Source organism: Dendropsophus ebraccatus, chromosome 1 (assembly GCF_027789765.1).
Source record: "Dendropsophus ebraccatus isolate aDenEbr1 chromosome 1, aDenEbr1.pat, whole genome shotgun sequence".
NCBI classification, from domain to species: Eukaryota; Metazoa; Chordata; class Amphibia; order Anura; family Hylidae; genus Dendropsophus; species Dendropsophus ebraccatus.
Window position 1 is genome coordinate 211,497,890 of NC_091454.1, and position 20,825 is coordinate 211,518,714.

A 20,825-nucleotide genomic window follows, 5' to 3' on the forward strand; every position below is an offset into this window, starting at 1 on the left:
AGCAAAACTTGGCCGATATGTAAATGGTTACAGGTGTGGTCAGATCAGATACTGGGTCTTGCCACAAGAGGGCGTAAAAGTGCTTCCCCTGATGCCCTATATCAGGGGTACGAAACCTTGACTCCCCAGCTGTTGCAAAACTATAACTCCCATCATGCCTGGACAGCCAAAGCATAATGGGAGTTGTAGTTTTGCCACAGCTGGAGAGCTAAGGTTACCTACCCCTGGCCTATATGAATGCACTCAGAGGCTACTTTTGGGTAGTGTACTTCTGCTCAACAATATGGTAAGGTACAATTATTTTACCCAGTTGACAGACTTTGAGAAGAGGGGCGTCACTGAACTAAGAGAAGTAGGATGGTTTTCTAGGTCGATTCGATTCCAACAACTACTTTTTTTTTTTTGTCAATGAGTGTAAAATAAGAGGCACACAGAGGGTACAGCAGGAGCTAGATTTTCTATGTGAACCATATCGTGGGTCCATACAACCTGCAGATGTGTGCATGCTGTCATAGTTGGGGAAACAACTTCTAGGAAGAAAATTGATGGTATAACTATATGGAGTTTTTTTGAAGTTTAGGTCCAGTACTTTACATTATATGGATGTCATATAAGTGTGTGTGTGTGTGTGTATGTATATATATACATATATATATATATATACACACACACACATTTCTATACTTAAGTTGTATAGATCTGTAGTTACGCTGCACTCACTATTCTGCTGGTAATTATTGGAAACAGTCAGCAAGCTTGTTGCTTAGAAGGAGGGAATAAGATAGTTCAGCAGAATAGTGAGTGCAGCTCTGGAGCCTAATACAGGATATGTTCAGTAATGCAATGTATGTGATTCACCTTATTACATCGGGCGTCTAAAATTGTATTCTGAGATGACGACATTTTAATGACAATACAGAGACCCCTTCTTTATCGCCCTGTACATAGTTTTATTCTTGACTCTTTGTCATGTTTTCTTCTACAGAGGAGACGTATCAGCAGCTAGCCAAAGAGACGTTAGAAGAACTAGACTGGTGTCTAGATCAGCTAGAGACCATACAGACCTATCGCTCTGTCAGTGAAATGGCTTCCAACAAGGTAAGAGAGGCCGGTGCACACACGTAGATCCGCTGTGAGTCTCCGTCCTGTCAGTGGAGGCGTCATATGTATCCCATAATGCCTGGAATGTGTTACTGATTGGTGCACACATTGGCGACATGCATCCGATTTAAAGGGATTCTCTAGTTTAGGGAGAGAAAAGAGTGTCTCCTCTGGAGGACCTAGCTTGTTTGCATTACATAGACACCCTGTTAATATCAGTGGAAATTGTGTAATTCTGATCTTCCCCTGTGGTGTTGCTGCTGGGGAATAGAACCAGGTTTCCTCTTAGATTCCAGCCACACGTCTGCAACATCCATTTATTAAAGGGGAACTCCGGCGAAAATGTTTTTCTTTTAAATCAGCTGGTGTCAGAAAGTTACATAGATTTGTAATTTATTTTTATTAAAAAAAAAAAAATCTCCAGTCTTCCAGTACTTATCAGCTGCTGCTTACCCTGCAGGAAGTGGTGTATTCTTTCCAGTCTGACACAGTGCTCTCTGCTGCCACCTCTGTCCATGTCAGGAACTGTCCAGAGCAGGAGAAGGTTTCTATGGTGATTTTCTCCTTTTCTGGACATTTCTTGACATGGACAGAGGTGGCAGCAGAGAGCACTGTGTCAGACTGGAAAGAATACACCACTTCCTGCAGGACATACAGCAACTGATAAGTACTGGGAGACTGGAGATTTTTTAATTTTTAATAAAAAAAAAAATCCCTGCTATGGGAGTCTTCCAATCCTCTACACAGTATTTGCCTTGTAGACTGACTAGTGCGGTATACAAGGGTAAAACTATTTTTTTAATTTGCCCAGCCAGCAGCTGGCTGGCACTGATCGCTGACGGTAACTTTATTAGCCACTGATTTCCCCGAGGTCTCTTCCATGCAGCGATGACTTTTGATCTGGCAGATGTCTGCTAAGTTACTATAAAGCCTCATAATAAATAAGCGGCCATTACAAGGTCTGGATCTGGTTTAGAGAATCTGTTTTTAAATGCCACCAGGTCATTATGAGTTCATTGATTTCAGTGGGCCCCCGTGCAATACTTCATTTCCCCTGTGGTGGCGCTGCAGGAATTTCCAACCCTGTATTTAAGATTACAGCTGATCACCGACGACCAACTGTGAACCTTTCTATCAAAATGGGATTATAGAACGTTTAAAGAGAGATTCCCAGCTCGGACATTTGTCAAGAAAGAGTGTGATTGGCTGCCATAGAAGTGAGTGGAGATTGAGGCATGGTTCTCTATTGCTCTTGGCGGAGAAATATCAGGCTCTATAGGGGTTGAATGGATTTGTTAAGTTACTTTTGCCATTACTCCAGAGCTGTGTGACACAATAGATGTTCTGAGAATGGTGACCATTGTATACGTTACTGTTGGCTCATACAGCACGTAATCCTGAGATGACTGGCATTGATGCTGCACTGTGGGAAGATACCTATGACATTGGGCCCAGCACTTGCTGATTTTGTATGGTCATGAAAAATTGTTTTAAATCAACTATTGATAGAAAGTACCAGAGATTTGTAATTTACTTCTTTAAAAAAAAAATCTTGTTTCCAGTACTTATCAGCTGCTGGCTGTCCTGCAGGAAGTGGTGTATTCTTTCCAGCCTAGAAAGCAGGAGAGGTTTTCTATGGGGATTTGCTGCTGCTCTGGACAGTTCCTGACAAGGACAGAGGTGGCAGCAGAGAGCACTGTGTCAGACTAGTGAGAATACACCACTTCCTGCAGGACATACAGCAGCTGAGAAAGTTATGCAGATTTTTATTTTAATTCTATTTAAAAATCTGAAGTCTTCCAGTACTTATCAGCTGCTGTATGTCCTGCAGGAAGTGGTGTACTCTTTCCAGTCTGACACAGTGCTCTCTGCTGCCACCTCTGTCCATGTCAGGAACTGTCCAGAGCAGTAGCAAATCCCCATAGAATACCTGCTCTGGACAGTTCCTGATACAGACAGGGAGCACTGTGTCATAATGGAGAGAATACACCACTTCCTGCAGGACATACAGCAGCTGATAAGTACTCAAAGACTGGAGATTTTTAAATAAAAGTAAGTTACAATTCTGTATAACTTTCGGGCACTAGTTGATTTGCAAATAAAAAAAAAATATTCCGGAGTACCCCAATGTTATTACAGCTATGGGTGGGGGAAGGTATACAGTTACACTGATGATCATGGTCACATCGTGCTCCCCCATTATAATAGAGGGTTCTGTTTATGTGCCTACAGCTTACATGGGTTCCAATAAAACCTAAAGGGGTATTCCCATCTGTGACACGTTGATATGTTATAATTGTCTACAATGCGAAGGGGTCCTCTTATCCGGAGATTTAGGGCCCCTGCTCCCCCTAGTCTAGGTGCGTCTGTCTCATCTCCCATACACTGCATAGGGCCATACTTATCCACAACCATCTCTACCAGTCCACTAATACTGGGGTCCCAGAGATGGCGCAATGTCGGCCGTTGTAGATGCTATAGATATAACAAGGACTTGCCATGTACATTTGACCCTTAAGGACGGAGCGCTGCCGGGTACGGATGTCCCAAGGTCATCAGTAGCTGACATTGAGTTGACCCTGTCACAGTCGGCTCCCTTAACCACTGAACCACCCCTGTACCCTTCAGTACGAGGATGTATAGTCTCCTTGTATAAAGGAAAGCAGGCTGCAAATAATCCTGAGCAGCCACCAAAGCCATGGCCATGAGGAATGATAGGACGTCAGTCATTTGGGGAGATCACTTTGCACGTGACAGAACGTGATCACAGATCGTGTGACAATAAGTCATTGCCATAGATTGAGGAATAAGAGGTGCCAGGTAAACAAGCCCATCTGCCCAGCCCTCCCCATGGTGACATTGTGCACCGTCTGGCTGGTGACCTTGCACGTCTTATCACCCTGAATGGGGAACATAATCCCAAGTCATAATAGCTCTTTTCTTAAAGGAAATCAGATTGGCTGCACTGGCTGATTGTGAGAATGTCATGCCTAGAAGCACGGCTGCCGCTCTCCACTCCCTCCCCCTTCCCTCTCCTCCCCTCCCTTTGCATTTTACATCACATCCCTGCCTACTGCAGTATGCTAGATGTACGAATAACCGGAGATATTGGCAGACAAACGGCCCTCCAGGAGGCATCTCCAGCCTAGAAGGAAAGACCACCACCTTCCAGCTCGTCCTTGTCTCCAGCATCCATGTGCTAGCGTCCTGTCCCCTCCATCCGCCCGGGCTGCAGCTTGGATTTGGTACCCAGGAAGGATGCTGCCATAATATGCTACCTCCTCTTTTCCCCTTAAGGATGCAGGAAGAGGCCTTATCTTGCAGTTTCTTAGGCCCTCCGAAACACTGACTTGTTTTCTTTCCCCCCAACATCAAGACACGGAGGAAGAAGAAGAGGACGACAAGGGGTGGGGGGGCGGGAGGGGGTGCAGGGCAATTGCTGAAGGCTTTAAAGATGTGACCCACAAATAAAATGAGAGGAGCTGCAGGATTTTTTTTTCTCTCCACACATCCTGGTAGTGATGGGTTAAAATCACCGGCCTAGCTGCATTTCGGACGTGGATCCTTGTTTTATTTCATTATTGACTCATTGTGGGGTGTCATGCCGAGCCCCTCTCTCCACATCTCGGGGGCCCGGGAGGATCTGTAGAATTCTTGTTTTCTTTCCGGACTGTGTTGAATTCTATGGAGGGGGGGAGCAGGAAAATACCGACAGTCTCTCGTCTACCTCCCACATGGCTATGTCCTTTCACGAGCCAAGTGATCGCTCCTATGTCACTTCTAGTGATTCGGGGATTTGACCCTCCCCGATTTTTACACCACCCCACATTGAGCTTGCTGTGAAACCAAGCAACAGCAGCCAACTATAGGGCAAGGAGACAGGTGTCCTCAAACCACATCATCCTCCGTGTGCCGTCCGGCAAAGGAATTATTTTTTTTTAATTGGAATTATTACGACTTTTTGTTTTTCTACTTTTTAAAAGGATTTTTTAAAATTTCACTCAACTTTACGGACTGGAAAAACTTCAAGGCAAAACCGAAAAATCTCACCGGAAACAGGAAAGGATATCCTTTTATTTCTCTACAAATTTTTTGATTATTATTTCTTCTTTTTTTGCTGGAGGACTATGAACTTTTGTTGATTTTTTTTTTTTTTTTTTTTTTTTTTTTTAACTTGAGCTTTTAGTTCTGATGATTTTGAGACTCCGAATAACATCTCTGGAAACAAATCTTTTCAGCACCAAATCGAAGAAGGATATAACAATTGTCCGAAAACTTAGCCCGTTTGTGGATTGGGAACTTTTTCGCGGTTGGCCTTGTCTGTTCCAACGTGGTCCCGCAGACTGGATTCCTTCGGATCTATCCATCCAGGATTGAAAAATGCCCTTAGTAGATTTCTTCTGTGAGACATGCTCCAGACCTTGGCTGGTTGGATGGTGGGACCAGGTAATACATAGACATGTTATTCATATGTATTGCCTTCTGTTTCTTCAAGGGGACAGCCATGTTGTGCTAGGTAACAAGGCAGCTTATTAGCTATTCCTGAAGTGGTGACATCACTCTCTATGGGGCAGTGATGTCATCGGTTACAGTTCTGCCAGTGGGAATTTTGGCTTTCTATATTTTTGGATGGTGGGACCAGGTGATACCTATACACTGTTGGTACAGTGGTGGCAGCCATGTTGTGGTAAGGAACAAGGCTGCTTCTGAACTGGTGACATCACTAAATATGAGGCAGTGATGTCATCAGCTTCAGGCATTTTAAGGGTTCCTCGGTTTATAGTAAACAAGGCGACTTCAGTGCAGCACTGGTCTCCAAGGTCAATACTAAAGCTTAAACAAGACATATGGGATATCCTCGTTGAGTCTGTACATATCAGAGCCATTATAGTTTATGATGATCTCCGTAGCCCTTACTACCAGTATAGACCCCTCTAACATTCGGTCATCTTGCTTTCTCTAGACCCTGGAGGCCAAAACCAGGGCCCGTCCTTGATTCATCCTAGGGCTTGATATATCCTGTAGTCTAGTCTCGGGTCTATTGTCTACGTTGTAAATTGCTTCTACACATGGTATAATAGGTAGACCGTGCAGACATGACACCTCCTGCAGACCGGGGCTCGAATCCCAGTGTCAGCAGCTTGTGACCTTGGACAAGTCACTGGATGTAAACAATGCCTTGAAGATAGAAGACGACTTGTACTAGAGAAATCTGTCTCATACTCCTCTCAGCAATCCGCTTGTGTTAGCTGCAATGTTTGATCATAGGGAATGTAGCCATGATCATTTATACTGACCATATTATGTGGTGCAATTCGGTCCCTGAGCTATCACCTGAGGGACCGGACCATGTACTGTGGTTCATCCTCTCACAAGGAGATCTTACATTACATCCTATGGTTTTCTTTTGTTGACTCCATTGTGACCCAGTCCTTGAACCTTTGGGGCTTATGGCCCACATAGCATCTTGAGGTATATTACAAAGCATGGCTGTGTCCTGACAGCAGGTTATAACACCAAATCCTGGTGATAGGATATCCCGGCTTATGCTTAGGATGGAGGCCCCTACTTTGGTACACTTATCCTCTAAACAACGAGGCCATGATGTTCTATTGAGTTCTTTGGCTTCTCAGTTGCAATACCTGATATAGGACCTTGGTTGGATACCAGAGACGACCATGTAGATGGAGCCGTGTGGGTTACTAGAGGGCGCTGCTGCCTATCACAGGGCTCCCCCGCACACTTAGATGGCCTTCCTAACCCCCTTTATAGTGTAAAGATAACTAAAAACAGTGAGAACTGTTGTTGACTCTTCTTAAAGTCATAGCTTAGTACCTAAAGGACTTTGAAAACATGGCTTTCCTACAAACAGCGCCAAACCTGTCCTCAGGTTGTGTATGGTATTGCAGCTCCTTCCCATTCATTCAATGCACAATACCAGAGACCACTCATGTACAGGTTTGGCACAGTGCTTGGAAGAAAGCCGCCATATTTACCACCTCACAAACAGTGTGCTCCTTCAGATTACTCTCAAGAGAATGTGTGCATGGCTTCAGTCTGTAATGGGTGTTCATACCACTGGGCTGTAACTGGTCTACTTTTATATCAGACCTATAGGCCCTATTCCACGGGTCGTTTAGAGGAGCAATATCGTTCGTATTCGGCCGATATCAGCCGCTACGAACGATATTCGTCCCGTGGAATAGAGTGCAACGATCAGCCGACATCGTTCATGTCGGCTGATCGTTGCAGTCGCTTGTTTTTCAACATGTTGAAAAACAAGCGACTGATATAGCAGCGATCTGCTGCCGCCGCTCCGTTGAATAGGAGCATCGGCAGCAGGCGCTGCTGTATCCTATGGGCTGCCCGGACGATCAGCGATCCCCCGGGCAGCCCCCCCAGCAACCCCCCCGCCGCCCCTCGTTGAATAGCGGCGGCAGCGAGCGGGGAACGAGGAGCAAACGAGTGCAAATAGCGCTCGTTTGCTCCTCCAAACGACTCGTGTAATAGGGGCATAAGTCTTACTGGTCTGTAATGGCCCCACATCTCACTGGTTTGTATTGGGTCTACATAGTATTGGTTTGTAATGACCCCATGTATCGCTGATCTGTAATCCCTGGTCTGTAATGGGCCTATATATCCCTGGTCTGTAATGGGCCTATATATCCCTGGTCTGTAATGGGCCTATATATCCCTGGTCTGTAATGGGCCTATATATCCCTGGTCTGTAATGGGCCTATATAGTACTGCTCTGTAATGGGCCTTTATATCCCTGGTCTGTAATGGGCCTATATATCCCTGGTCTGTAATGGGCCTATATATCCCTGGTCTGTAATGGGCCTGCATATCCCTGGTCTGTAATGGGCCTATATAGTACTGGTCTGTAATGGGCCTGTATATCCCTGGTCTGTAATGGGCCTATAAATCCCTGGTCTGTAATGGGCCTATATATCCCTGGTCTGTAATGGGCCTATATATCCCTGGTATGTAATGGGCCTATATATCCCTGGTCTGTAATGGGCCTATATACAGGGCTCCAGACTAAAAAATTTACCTAGGAGCCATTGGCTCCTAACCTGAAAAATTTAGGCGCCAAATAGAATATTTGGTCGCCAACATTTTAAACCATGTAAAATTAATGTTATGTTAAATGGGACTTACTGTGTGCAGAGGCCATGGCAGCCTCCTCCTCCTTTAGATCCTTTCTTTTCTTAGTTTGAAAATGTTCAACATGGAAACTTGCAACCTGACAACCATATACAGTCTGACAACCATATACATCTGACAACCATATACAGTCTGACTCAGTACTTCAGCCTCACTTGGCTAGCCTTTTAATGAGGCTTACTCTTCTGAACTTGAACTTAAAGGGAACCTGTTGACCCCCGTGCCAGGGTGACAGGCTCCCAACCCCCCGTTAGAGCCCCCTATACTCACCTCATCGCGCCGGATCCCGCTTCTGAAGATGGTCGGGTCACGGAGATCTCAGCCGCTGCAGCCCGGCGTGCGCTGAGAGATGAGTCCAACGCTCAGAGAATGACAGGATGACAGCGCTCCGTCATTCTCTATGAGCGTTGGACTCATCTCTCAGTGTGCGCGCCGGGCTGCAGCGGCTGAGATCTCCGTGACCCGACCATCTTCAGAAGCGGGATCCGGCGCGATGAGGTGAGTATAGGGGGCTCTAACGGGGGTTGGGAGCCTGTCACCCTGGCACGGGGGTCAACAGGTTCCCTTTAAAAGCTTGCAACAGTCTATACATACTGAGCTAGACTTATGACTGCAGCCATAGTGACCCCCCACAAGATGTGTATATAGATAGATATATCTCTCACCTAGTGACTAATGCAAGTGACCCCCTACAATAGACACCTGAGGGGCCCTGATAATAATAATTGTGCATATATCTACCTCCCAGTGTCTGCAGCCAGTTTGCCCTACACTTATAGATGGCCCCCTCACCTTATAGATGACCCCCTCTACCCCCATTATAGATGCCCCCTCTCCCCCCCATTATAGATGCCCCCTCTTCCCCCCCCCTTATAGATACCCCCTCCCCTTATAGATGACCCCCTCTACCCCCATTATAGATGACCCCTCTTCTCCCCCCCATTATAGATGCCCCCTCTTCTCCCCCCCTTATAGATACCCCCTCCCCTTATAGATGACCCCCTCTACCCCCATTATAGATGCCCCCTCCTCCTCCCCATTATAGATGCCCCCTCTTCTCCCCCCCTTATAGATACCCCCTCCCCTTATAGATAGCCCCCCTCTCCCCCCCCCTTGAACATGGCCCCTCTTCTCCCCCCATTATAGATGCCCCCCTTCTCTTCCCCCCATTATAGATGCCCCCCCCCTTCTCTTCCCCCCATTATAGATGCCTCCCCTTCTCTTCCCCCCATTATAGATGCCCCCCCCCCTTTCCTCTATGCTAAGCAGTATTTTAAAAAAAACAAACACACAAACTCACCTGACAACCCGCTCCCCCGGCGATCCTCTTCTACTTCGGACGCTGTCCCCGGCTGATGCGCGGGTGCCGGGGGTGTCCCGTCCTATCTCCGGCAGCGCGGCGCATCAGTGAGCTCCCTGTACGCCGGGGCTGTGACTTCTGACACAGGAAGCGTCTCTGACGTGCGCTTCCTGTGCCGGAAGTCAGGGCCCCAGGGAGCTCACTGATGCGCCGCGCTGCCGGGGATAGGATGGGACACCCCGGCCGGGGCCAGTCGCAAATGGCGCCCAGATTAATAAATCTGGGCGCCATTTGCAAAATATTAGTCGCATTGGCGACCATTTTGGTCGCCATCTGGAGCCCTGATATAGTACTGCTCTGTAATGGGCCTATATATCCCTGGTCTGTAATGGGCCTGCATATCCCTGGTCTATAATGGGCCTATATATCCCTGGTCTGTAATGGGCCTATATATCCCTGGTCTGTAATGGGCCTGCATATCCCTGGTCTGTAATGGGCCTGCATATCCCTGGTCTGTAATGGGCCTGCATATCCCTGGTCTGTAATGGGCCTGCATATCCCTGGTCTGTAATGGGCCTTTATATCCCTGGTCTGTAATGGGCCTGCATATCCCTGGTCTGTAATGGGCCTATATATCCCTGGTCTGTAATGGGCCTATATATCCCTGGTCTGTAATGGGCCTATATATCCCTGGTCTGTAATGGGCCTATATATCCCTGGTCTGTAATGGGCCTATATATCCCTGGTCTGTAATGGGCCTATATATCCCTGGTCTGTAATGGGCCTGCATATCCCTGGTCTGTAATGGGCCTATATAGTACTGGTCTGTAATGGGCCTATATATCCCTGGTCGGTAATGGGCCTATATATCCCTGGTCTGTAATGGGCCTATATATCCCTGGTCTGTAATGGGCCTGCATATCCCTGGTATGTAATGGGCCTATATATCCCTGGTCTGTAATGGGCCTGTATATCCCTGGTCTGTAATGGGCCTATATATCCCTGGTCTGTAATGGGCCTGCATATCCCTGGTCTGTAATGGGCCTGCATATCCCTGGTATGTAATGGGCCTGCATATCCCTGGTCTGTAATGGGCCTATATATCCCTGGTCTGTAATGGGTCTATATATCCCTGGTCTGTAATGGGCCTGCATATCCCTGGTCTGTAATGGGCCTATATATCCCTGGTCTGTAATGGGCCTGCATATCCCTGGTCTGTAATGGGCCTGCATATCCCTGGTCTGTAATGGGCCTATATAGTACTGGTCTGTAATGGGCCTATATATCCCTGGTCTGTAATGGGCCTGCATATCCCTGGTCTGTAATGGGCCTGCATCTTCCAGGTAGTTGTGGTGACCATGGAAATACTAGTCGTGAATTTTGGGAATTGTCTGAGAATATTTGCTTAGTTCCCATAATATCTCCAGTCAGGATAGTGTCAGCGGTCAAGTTTTCTCATGTAGAAATGTCAGCCGGATTGGGGCAAGTCTCTACTTTCCGATGTTCATTCCATTCAGCAAAGTTTAGAGTTGCTGAACTGTAAATTGTTTAATTGTTCTGCACCAACATTTTTGGGCAAAATCGTGGAGATCAAGAATTTAAAATGATTTTTTATTTTTTTTTGGGGGGGGGGGGGGAGTTATTGGCGGAATTATATTACTGTATAGGGGGTAACGTCACATTCTGCGACCACAGTGGGGCTATGAAACCAGAGAGCCCTGTGACTCTATACATGGATCCAGTGGCGATGATTGCCCTAAAACTGGAAGTACACAGAACAATTCTTAGTAAACCAATATGGCTCACAAAGATGGCGTCTGTCGGTTTTCTGCTAACACAGCTTCGGCTGCTCAGGCATGATGGTTATTGTAGTTTTGGAGCAGCTGGAGGGCTGATGGTTTGACTCCCTGCTTTATAGCATGGATGGTGTCTCTTTAGGAGCTTAGCCAAGTAGCTTTTCCAGTGACAGACCATAAGACCTTTGTCTACTTGAGATTTCTTCTTCTTCCAAGTCATAATGTTCCCTACTTACAAATTGTAAAGTACTGGGGAGATAACCCTGTATATGTGATATATATTGTGTATATAATCACATTGCACTGTATTTTATTGTCTTGAGCTGTTTAGCATCATCCGTCTCTTGGGAAAACTACAATTCATAGCATGCCTGGGCAGCTAAACTTTATCTATCTAGGCATGATGGGAATTGTAGTTTTTTATCAGCTGGAGGGCCGCAGGTTCCTTATCCCTGACTTAGAGCATATAATAGGGCTTAATATTGTCTTCATTATCCATGTTAGTGGATGAGATCAGTAGCCGTCTAAGATTTATACACACAGTAACACAGGAGAGACTGAGGAGTGACGGCCATTGTAGTAAGCGAGATCGTCCTGAGGGTGGAAAAGGATTGAGGATCACATCTACACATAGCAGTACCATGGGGATACAGTACATTGTGCTCCTCTTGCACGTAGAACAATGTGGTTGGCATCTATTGGACAAAGTGATCAAAGGATAATTTAAAGTCCCCCCCCTTACTTTGTGTGTGGTTCTCTACACCATGCACAAGCTTAGATTCTGCACATTCAATATTTATCTCTATAAAACTTTTCTGCTCTAAAATCGCTTCATTTCATTGGTGGACAGTGTCACCTAGGCGGGGCTTTATGATAGTTGGGCCCTCTCTCCAGCCAGGAAATGGGGCTCAACTGCCGTGAAGCCCCGCCCAGGTGACACTGTCTACCGATGAAATCAAGCCAGTTGCTACAAGTTATTGTTATTGGTACATTGTATATTAATTGTATTGGTTGTTTTCAGCTTAAAACTTTACTGTTTACCTGAGTGTGTAGGTGGTTAGGAGGAATTCTTGGCCTTGTAGTTGTAGAGATCCTTGGAAGCACCATCTCACTGCCATATAGAGGCTGTCTCCCTGCAAACAAGGCTTGGCTGGGCATACTGGGGTCATGGGGAGCCCCCTTGTTTGTGGTGTGATGCATAGTAGACCCAGCAAGGTCTCCCCTGTTCATTGCTTTGGGTTTACTAATGCAAGAGAAAATAGCAAGCGTGTTCTACTACATAAAGGCACAACAAGCTTAGCTGTTACAGGCACTTTATGTGAGAAGAAATAAAATGTGCTGTGCCTTACAAAATCCCACAGCTCTCCCCTCTGACTAATAGTGTGGGCTCCTGATCGGGGTCCCCCCCTCTATAAAGTTCATATACCCTAATAGGTAGGGGATACACCTGGCTGATAGTTGTAGTACACATGGAAGCTTATAATCTCAGGGTTCTCTTAGATTCCCAGCTGTGTCTTAGTTTTTCCAAAATGTATGAGCTTACTAAACTGTTCATGAAGGAGAATCAGTGACTTGGAAGTTTTCAGTTATTATCTATCTATCTATCTATCTATCTATCTCTATCTATCTATATACACAGTGGTGCCTTGGAGTACAAGCATAATTCGTTCCGGGGCCGGGCTTGTAAAAGAAATCATTGAAATGCAGAAAATTGGTTCCCCACCCCCAAAATAATAATTTTTTAAATTATGAATAACATGTAAAACAAACTAAATAAACATTTAGAAACAGCAGAATGTGATATTATAAGTTACTGTACAGTACAGTTTAGCATGGACCAATCAGGAAGTGAGAATCACAGCACTGTGCAGGAAGACAGTGACAGAAACTTTTCTATACAGCAGTGAGAATGGCTGAGTGGAAGTGCAGGCACATTATACCAGTATAGCTGAGTGTTAGTGCAGGCTTATTATAGCAGGAATGGAGAGGAATACAAACACAAGGGCTGTAGACCCTGCTATGCAGACCATGCCCCTCCCCCACTCCCCCTCCCACCCAGTACATGAGCTCTTAAACCAAAGCAATGCTCTTAAACCAAGTCAAAATTTTGAAAAACTGTGAGCTCTCAATCCAAGTTACTCTTAAACCAAGGTACCACTGTGTGCGTGTATATATATATATATATATATATATATATATATATATATATATATATAGCAGTATATTATCAGTGTATGTATGTGTGTGTGTGTGTGTGTGTGTATATATATATATATATATATATATATATGTGTGTGTGTATATATAAAATCATAATAAAGTGTGATTGTTAACAGTGTATAGATACTATACAATATACAGTGCCGTGTAGACCTATTCTCTATCACTATGGTAATGCAGATGACTGTGTATACACTGTACATTAGTTATTAGAGTCCGTGTAGCAGAGTGGATACTATAGAGGAGGAGGCGGCTCGGGGAGGGGTGTAGTAAGGAGGCAGCAGGAACACAAGGATGGCTGTGTCAGGCAGAGGGAGCAGTCATAGCAGGACTTGTGGATGAGAGAATGTATCTGTGAGAGTCTTACAGAGATCAATGGATATATAAGTCAGCGGGGATCGGAGACCCCACCGAGCTGGAAAATAGCAACGTCATCCGAGACCTAGAAGCCGGAGACTTCAGGAGAAAGAGACCACAGCTTTTCCTGAACTTTAGGACAAGAGATCCACAATTTTGGAAGGAGGAGGCAGGGGTCTACGCAGGGAAATACAGGTTTGGGGGAAGAGAGTGAGAAAAGAGACAGACGCCCCTTCAGGCAACAGGAAAGAGACAGGGGGAGGGGGGTGCAAGAAAGAAGGGAATGCAGAGAAGTATAGGAGGATGGGAAAGATTAGGGTCTGAGGAAGGAGACAGACGGAGGGAAGGGAGACTGGGGTCTGGGGGAACATGCAAAAGGATCATTACAGTGTGAAGAGTCATAGGGGAGACTGTAATCTGTAGGGAAAGAGGGTCAGTGAAAAGAGGGTGACAGATATGAGAGAGAAATGGGTCTATTTGATGAGACCTGGTGGTGAGGGGGGCATAGTCTATACCGCCACTTTCCATCACAGATGTGGGTGAGTTAGATAAGAGGATGATTCACTGAGGACCCTGGGAATGTAATAAGAAAAGTAACTGAGAAGGAAGCGTCCGAGGACACAAAGTGACTACAACTTCCAGCTGAGGTCTGAGGCTACACAGCAGTCACCATGCCGGACACCAACTACCTACGCTCTGTGTCCTGGGGATACATCAAGGTGGGATGCCTGGCATCACTGGAATTGTGTAGTGTATGGATGATAACGTGTGTGCTATAGGGGTAGACACTGGTAACAGGAGTATATTTATGTGGAGATGATCCCCCTTACAGTTATCTATTACTAGCACTAAATACTCCTATAGTAAAGTAAGGCAGAGCTCAGTTTGTTGTGATTTTGCCATTTTCCTGCTCATACAGATGGAACTTGCTTGGATTTTCAATGAACTGTATAGAGAGTGACTGTAGCAGCAACATTGCTCCCTTCAGAATGTGCAGTCTGCTACATAATGCAATGCATGGGTGCATTGAGCAACCTTCACTATCGCAACATATGATAAAAATTATATCTGGTATATATTGTAATAACCTTTATATCTTTGTGCACCACAAAACTCAATGAAAATACATCCGTACAAGTAGATTTTTTTTTTTTTTGTCCATTAATCTTAATTTTTATTCTTTCACCTATAGTTCAAGAGAATGCTGAACCGTGAGCTGACCCACTTGTCTGAGATGAGCCGTTCCGGGAACCAAGTCTCAGAATATATTTCCAACACCTTTCTCGGTGAGTAAGACTTCCAATGTGATTGTACTTTGGATTGTGACATAGTTCTGTAAGAAGCAGTGGTGTACCTTTAAGAGAATAGGCCGGTGGGGCATCTGCTGTGGGTTCAAGTGGTGAATAAAGATAATTGTTTTGGATTTCTGTAATAAAGTTATATACATTTGTAATAAATCTTTATTTACGAAAATGTTAATTTTTTTATTTTTTATGTTGAGTATGAGGAGAAGTGCCTTGATCCTGGCACAATTACGTATTACTACATGTTAGTATTAGAATAAACATTACACTTAGGGAAGCTGCCTGTGTCAGTAGTGCTGTAGCCTCCCCTGATGACTGTATTATACAAGTAAGCATTAGAATAGATGTTACACTGTGGGAGAGCTGCCTGTGTCACTAGTGCTGCAGCCTCCCCTGATGTCTGTATTATACATGTTAGCATTAGAATAGACGTTACACTGGGGGAAGCTGCCTCTGTCAGTAGTGCTGCAGACTCACTCTCTCTCTCTCTCTCTCTCTCTCTCTCTCTCTCTCTCTCTCTCTCTCTCTCTCTCTCTCTCTATATATATATATATATATGGAATCTGCAGCACTATATATATTTCCACTCATATCTATATTATATATGTTAGAATTAAAATCGACATTACACTTAGGGAAGCTGTCTGTGTCAGTGGTGCTGCAGGCACAGTAAGTGGGGATAACTGTCAATCACCACTCTTTCTGCCACACTGTGCTGTACCTGCAGCGCTACTGACAGCTTCCCTTCTATTCTAAAGTCAACATGTATGACAATAAACGCTCAGTATCGCTACAGCTGTATGCAAAAGCACTAGCAATATGTAACTGTGCCAGGACTAGGGCTTCTGCAGCCCTGCAGTTCCCAACAGCCATTCGTGGAAGCAGAGGGGCTGTGTCACCCTTTTACTGCTGCCGCTCAATGTGAAAAAATATTAAATAAAGTTATATTACATTATAAAGTTAAAAAACGTAAAAAGTGTATAAAAAAAGTATTAATTGGAATACCCGTTTTAAATACGCCAGAAATATTGTCAAGTTCTGGATCTGTGGACGCTCATTGATAATTGATTAGTTATTGATTTCCTATGGTATTCATGTAAAAGTTGTGATCTAGTCCAGGTGATATTCTTCTTTCATGGTAGAGACGTTGACTGGCTTTCTAGGTCAGTGTGTTATACGGTAGGTTGATGCGTTGTCCTATTGGTGAGCAGTAAGCACAATCTGATGGGGTCCTTGTTGTGATGGAAGTCGGCTTCCGGAGAGCTGGTGCTGATACAGGGGAGCCAATCTAAACAGGAAGAGCTGCAGTATAGAGCGGGACTTGCAATTTTACTGTTTTTGTCCACTGATCATGGCGTCCTAAACCCTGGTGGGATGAGATACGTAGTGTGCAGGTTTCATGGTTGAGCCAATATAAAGTGAGGTTTGGTTCATTTAGCGCTATAAAAATAGCTCCTAAGCCGTGGAGAAGTCTGGTACGATAAAGTCCGGAGTCTTAGTTAAACTGTGGGAAATCGACTAAATGAATCAACATGTGCTATGATACTTTGGGTTTTAATGAATCTCACTGTAGTTATCACTATTACCCTTAATGTGAATAGGGGCACACATTTCTATGTGGCAAAGGAGAAAGTCCCCGACTATTGCCTAATCCAAACACACGTCACTGATCCCTATGTCTGCCCTGGGTGCCCACCTCTTCCCCTGTGTAATAACATTTATTGGAGTTCCCAGCAGTGGCCTTCACGAATCAGCTATGAACCAGACGACCCACAGTTTTACAAGATAGTACGAAAGTTGGGAAATTCCTTTTCTAATCTCTTAACTCAGACGTATAGACCGCTGATCTGCTGGGTCTGAACTGAAAGCATCATAGGTCCCTATGCTTTCAGGGTTACTATTCCCATTGCAGAGCAGGTAATATAGAAGCAGAAATACGTCACATTACTTCTTGTCAGAAAGTATGTGGACCCCCTTCCTAACTATTAAATTTGGATCCACCACAATGGCTGCCCCAGTCTCCTGTAATCATGATCCTCGGCTGGTGTCATCTGTGGCAAAATTTATTGCTATCGGCCCACTAGAGATGTGTGCCAATAACCAAGGGAAACTGACAGCACTGCTTGTGATCCGGCATCACAATCTCTGGCTCTCCTGTCCTGCTCTTCAGCCGCCGCTGTATCTCTATCGGAGATCAGCATGGGAGAACCGGATGCCGATTCACACAGCAGCACACTAGGAGTGTATGTACTGCTTGTGTCATGTGGAAACTGACAGCACGGCTATATACATATCTGTGCTATCAGTTTCCAGGGCCACATGAACAATACAAGGATTGTTTGTGCGTCCCGGCCACTCCTTTTATTGTGCTGTCTAGAAGGCACTGCAATCGTACACCGACCGCTCTCATCAGCACTCATTTGCGTCCTTGCATAGATCGTGAAAAATTACCCTTATCCCTCCAAGAACTTAAAATTCAAGCTGTAAAGAAAATGCATATGTGACGGTCCTCTCTACTGCCATGATCTGTCAGGGGAGAGTCGGGAGGCCCCCATACACCATATATTGTCGGCACCTTTACTTCATCTAACATTGCACACAAAGCTTGTCCCTGTCACCAGGTAGAGCCTTCACATCTTCCCCCAGGGCCATCAGTACATAGAGCTGGTCCGCAGGGACTTCCCTTACACAGGATATAATGACCTGGGGTGGTCAAAAGGCTTTGTGATTCATGCTTCTCATGCAGACAGAAAGCCAGTAATCCCATCGTGTATTAATAAACCTCTGACGCAGGACTGATGCGAAAGGCGCAGGAAATTATTTATGTCTGTCGGTCCTAAATGTATATTTAGTTTGCCTTTAAAAAATGCCAGCTGTGGGAAAAGGGGGAGCGGTGTGTGCTGTCTCATAGGACGGATTAGTTACGATACGAGACATCTGTGTAGTCAAGCTCAGAAGGACTACCAGTGTCATAAAACTACTTCTACAACTATTCCCTGAGATCCTTAGTTAGCCCCCGACCCAAAAAGAAAAAAAAACAAAAACAACAAAATTATTTTCTTCTATGCTCATCTATATCACGTCCTGGAATGACTTCCATTATAATTTTCTCCCGGAGAGAAGGATCGGGCACTTGGATGTGAACATGCCCGATCTATTGGTTTCCAGGAGAGAAAAGCCACTGGTACCCCCCTTGTTCTATCAGAACACATGCTGCATGCGCAGGTGTATGGGCGAACCACAAAGAGAATTGTCGGCTGAATGAATATTCGACCGGCGGCTATCCTGTATTTATGGCTAACCTTAGAAACACTGCGGCCATGTTGATTGTCAGCAAGCTTTCTCAGATAACAGGAAGCTAATACTGGTGGGGACATACCATTTATAAGCTACAGGGCTAGGGGCTTCTGGGTTTTGTATTCTGTGTACTTCATGTTGCTATAGGTAGTGCTGTGAAATCTTATACTCATTTACTGCCGGGGAGGGGAGGATTGGCAAAGTTGCATTGAGTTAAACCAGTAACTACTGGTGTAATGTTAGCTGGACAGATGGATGTGTTAATACCGCCACGTAAATAGTGCAATCTCTTCCCATAAGACACATGATCCCATCATAGAAACGCATTGTGGAGTTAGTAAACTGGCCGTTTTCACCGTCCTTCCTGTAAGATGGCTCTGAGGAAACCTAGAACAGCTGTCCCTGGTGGACTTTAAATGCAGAGCCCCCCTGACTCGTGCCTTCAGAGCATCTCGTGCACCTTGCCGAGCAAGACCCATCCATCAGAGCTGGGAACCCATGGAGATACCTTTGGTCCACCTCATCCTTTCGTTACCCACCTACCTTTTGAGGTTCGGTGTATCTGCATTAGGAAGTAGCTGCAAAATCTTCCAAGAGAACAAAGTGTCAGTGGGGTGGCAAGGTAGATACTGAATATTCTGGTGTCTATATGGTTCTTATACTGAGAAGGGGATAAATACCGCTGACTTGTGTCTTCCAGACAAACAGAATGATGTGGAGATCCCTTCCCCAACACAGAAGGAGCGGGAGAAGAAGAAGAAACAGCAGACCATGTGCCAAATCAGTGGCGTCAAGAAGCTCACCCACAGCTCCAGCCTGACCAACTCTACTACTATACCTCGATTTGGAGTGAAGACCGACCAGGAGGAACCTCTCGGGAAGGTACAGTCTGGGAAATGGATCACTAGCCTAGTAATACCCACCTCCGAATTGTCAATATATTCTTTGAGAATGCATGAGCTCAGACCCCTACTAATAGAAGGGGTGCAGGTGGTCTATACAGTACCAAAACCCTTGTGGTAGGGATCTGGATAGGGAATGGCTGCTGAGGCATGTGCTGTCTTCCAGGGGGCCATCAACAAACCAGGATTGATACAAGGCTATTGCAGTAACCTCCAGGTGATAGCATACTGTCCTACCCAGTACAATAGTGCACCCCAGCTTATACACCAATATTTGTTAGCCTGGTTTACCTGAATGCTATACATATTACTAAGAACTATATATCCATCCACTACAGCAGTTTTTCCCAACCAGTGACTCAGGAGCCACATGTGGCTTTCTAACCCCGAACATATGCTTCCCCAGGTGGAGCCATCTCCTAGTCCAAATGTGCCATAGTCTTTACTATATCACTGGTAGGTAATAACAATAGGGTAAGTACCATATCACAGGTAGGTAATGACAATAGGGTAAGTACCGTATCACTGGTAGGTATTAGGAATAGGGTAAGTACCATATCACTGGTAGGTAATAACAATAGAGTAAGAACCATATCACTGGTAGGTAATAGGAATAGGGTAAGTACCATATCACTGGTAGGTAATAAGGATAGGGTAAGTACCATATCACTGGTAGGTAATAACAATAGGGTAAGTACCATATCACTGGTAGGTAATAGGAATAGGGTAAGTACTGTATCACTGGTAGGTAATAAGGATAGGGTAAGTACTATATCACTGGTAGGTAATAACAATAGGGTAAGTACCATATCACTGGTAGGTATAGGAATAGGGTAAGTACTGTATCACTGGTAGGTAATAGAAATAGGGTTCTTCATTATTTCTCCAGTGTGGGATCAGCTTATTTTCAGGGACCTTTCTAACTAAAAGAAGTTTCCAAAGTAGTGGACTTCTTCAAGTAATTTTCTAACCCTTGCTGGTTATAATGCAGATATTCCTAGAAGTAAGAGCTCATCTGGAAGCCTCTATGTGTAGGAGTCGGGGAATGTAAATTTATTGCACATTTTATGTAATGTTATCGTCCGGATAAATACTGCAGAGACTTATCATGTTGGTGTCTTTTGTTATCCTTCCAGGAATTGGATAATTTAAACAAGTGGGGCCTTAATATCTTCCGAGTGGCAGAATATTCCAATAACCGTCCGCTGAGCTGTATCATGTTCACCATATTCCAGGTGAGCTGACTGTTTATACGGGGAGTATGAGAGGGGGGGGGGGGGTAGTGACTCCAATGGATAAGGAGAGATGACGTAGTGCCTTATGCATGGTGCAATGGCCACCTTTTACCCATTGTGATGGCCACTGCTATTGACCAAACACT

General features: G+C 45.0%; 1 protein-coding gene across 6 annotated transcripts in view; it reads left to right on the forward strand.

The window, feature by feature from the left end:
- The window catches only part of PDE4A (phosphodiesterase 4A), a 570,117-nt gene that overhangs the window by 537,586 nt on the left and 11,706 nt on the right, over positions 1 to 20,825 (forward strand). For all 6 annotated transcript variants that reach the window (XM_069946405.1, XM_069946412.1, XM_069946404.1 and 3 more), the window contains 4 exons: positions 986 to 1,098; positions 15,134 to 15,227; positions 19,243 to 19,424; positions 20,581 to 20,679. In XM_069946405.1, coding sequence (XP_069802506.1) covers positions 986 to 1,098; positions 15,134 to 15,227; positions 19,243 to 19,424; positions 20,581 to 20,679 — 488 coding nt within the window. The remainder of the gene's footprint in view (positions 1 to 985; positions 1,099 to 15,133; positions 15,228 to 19,242; positions 19,425 to 20,580; positions 20,680 to 20,825) is intronic.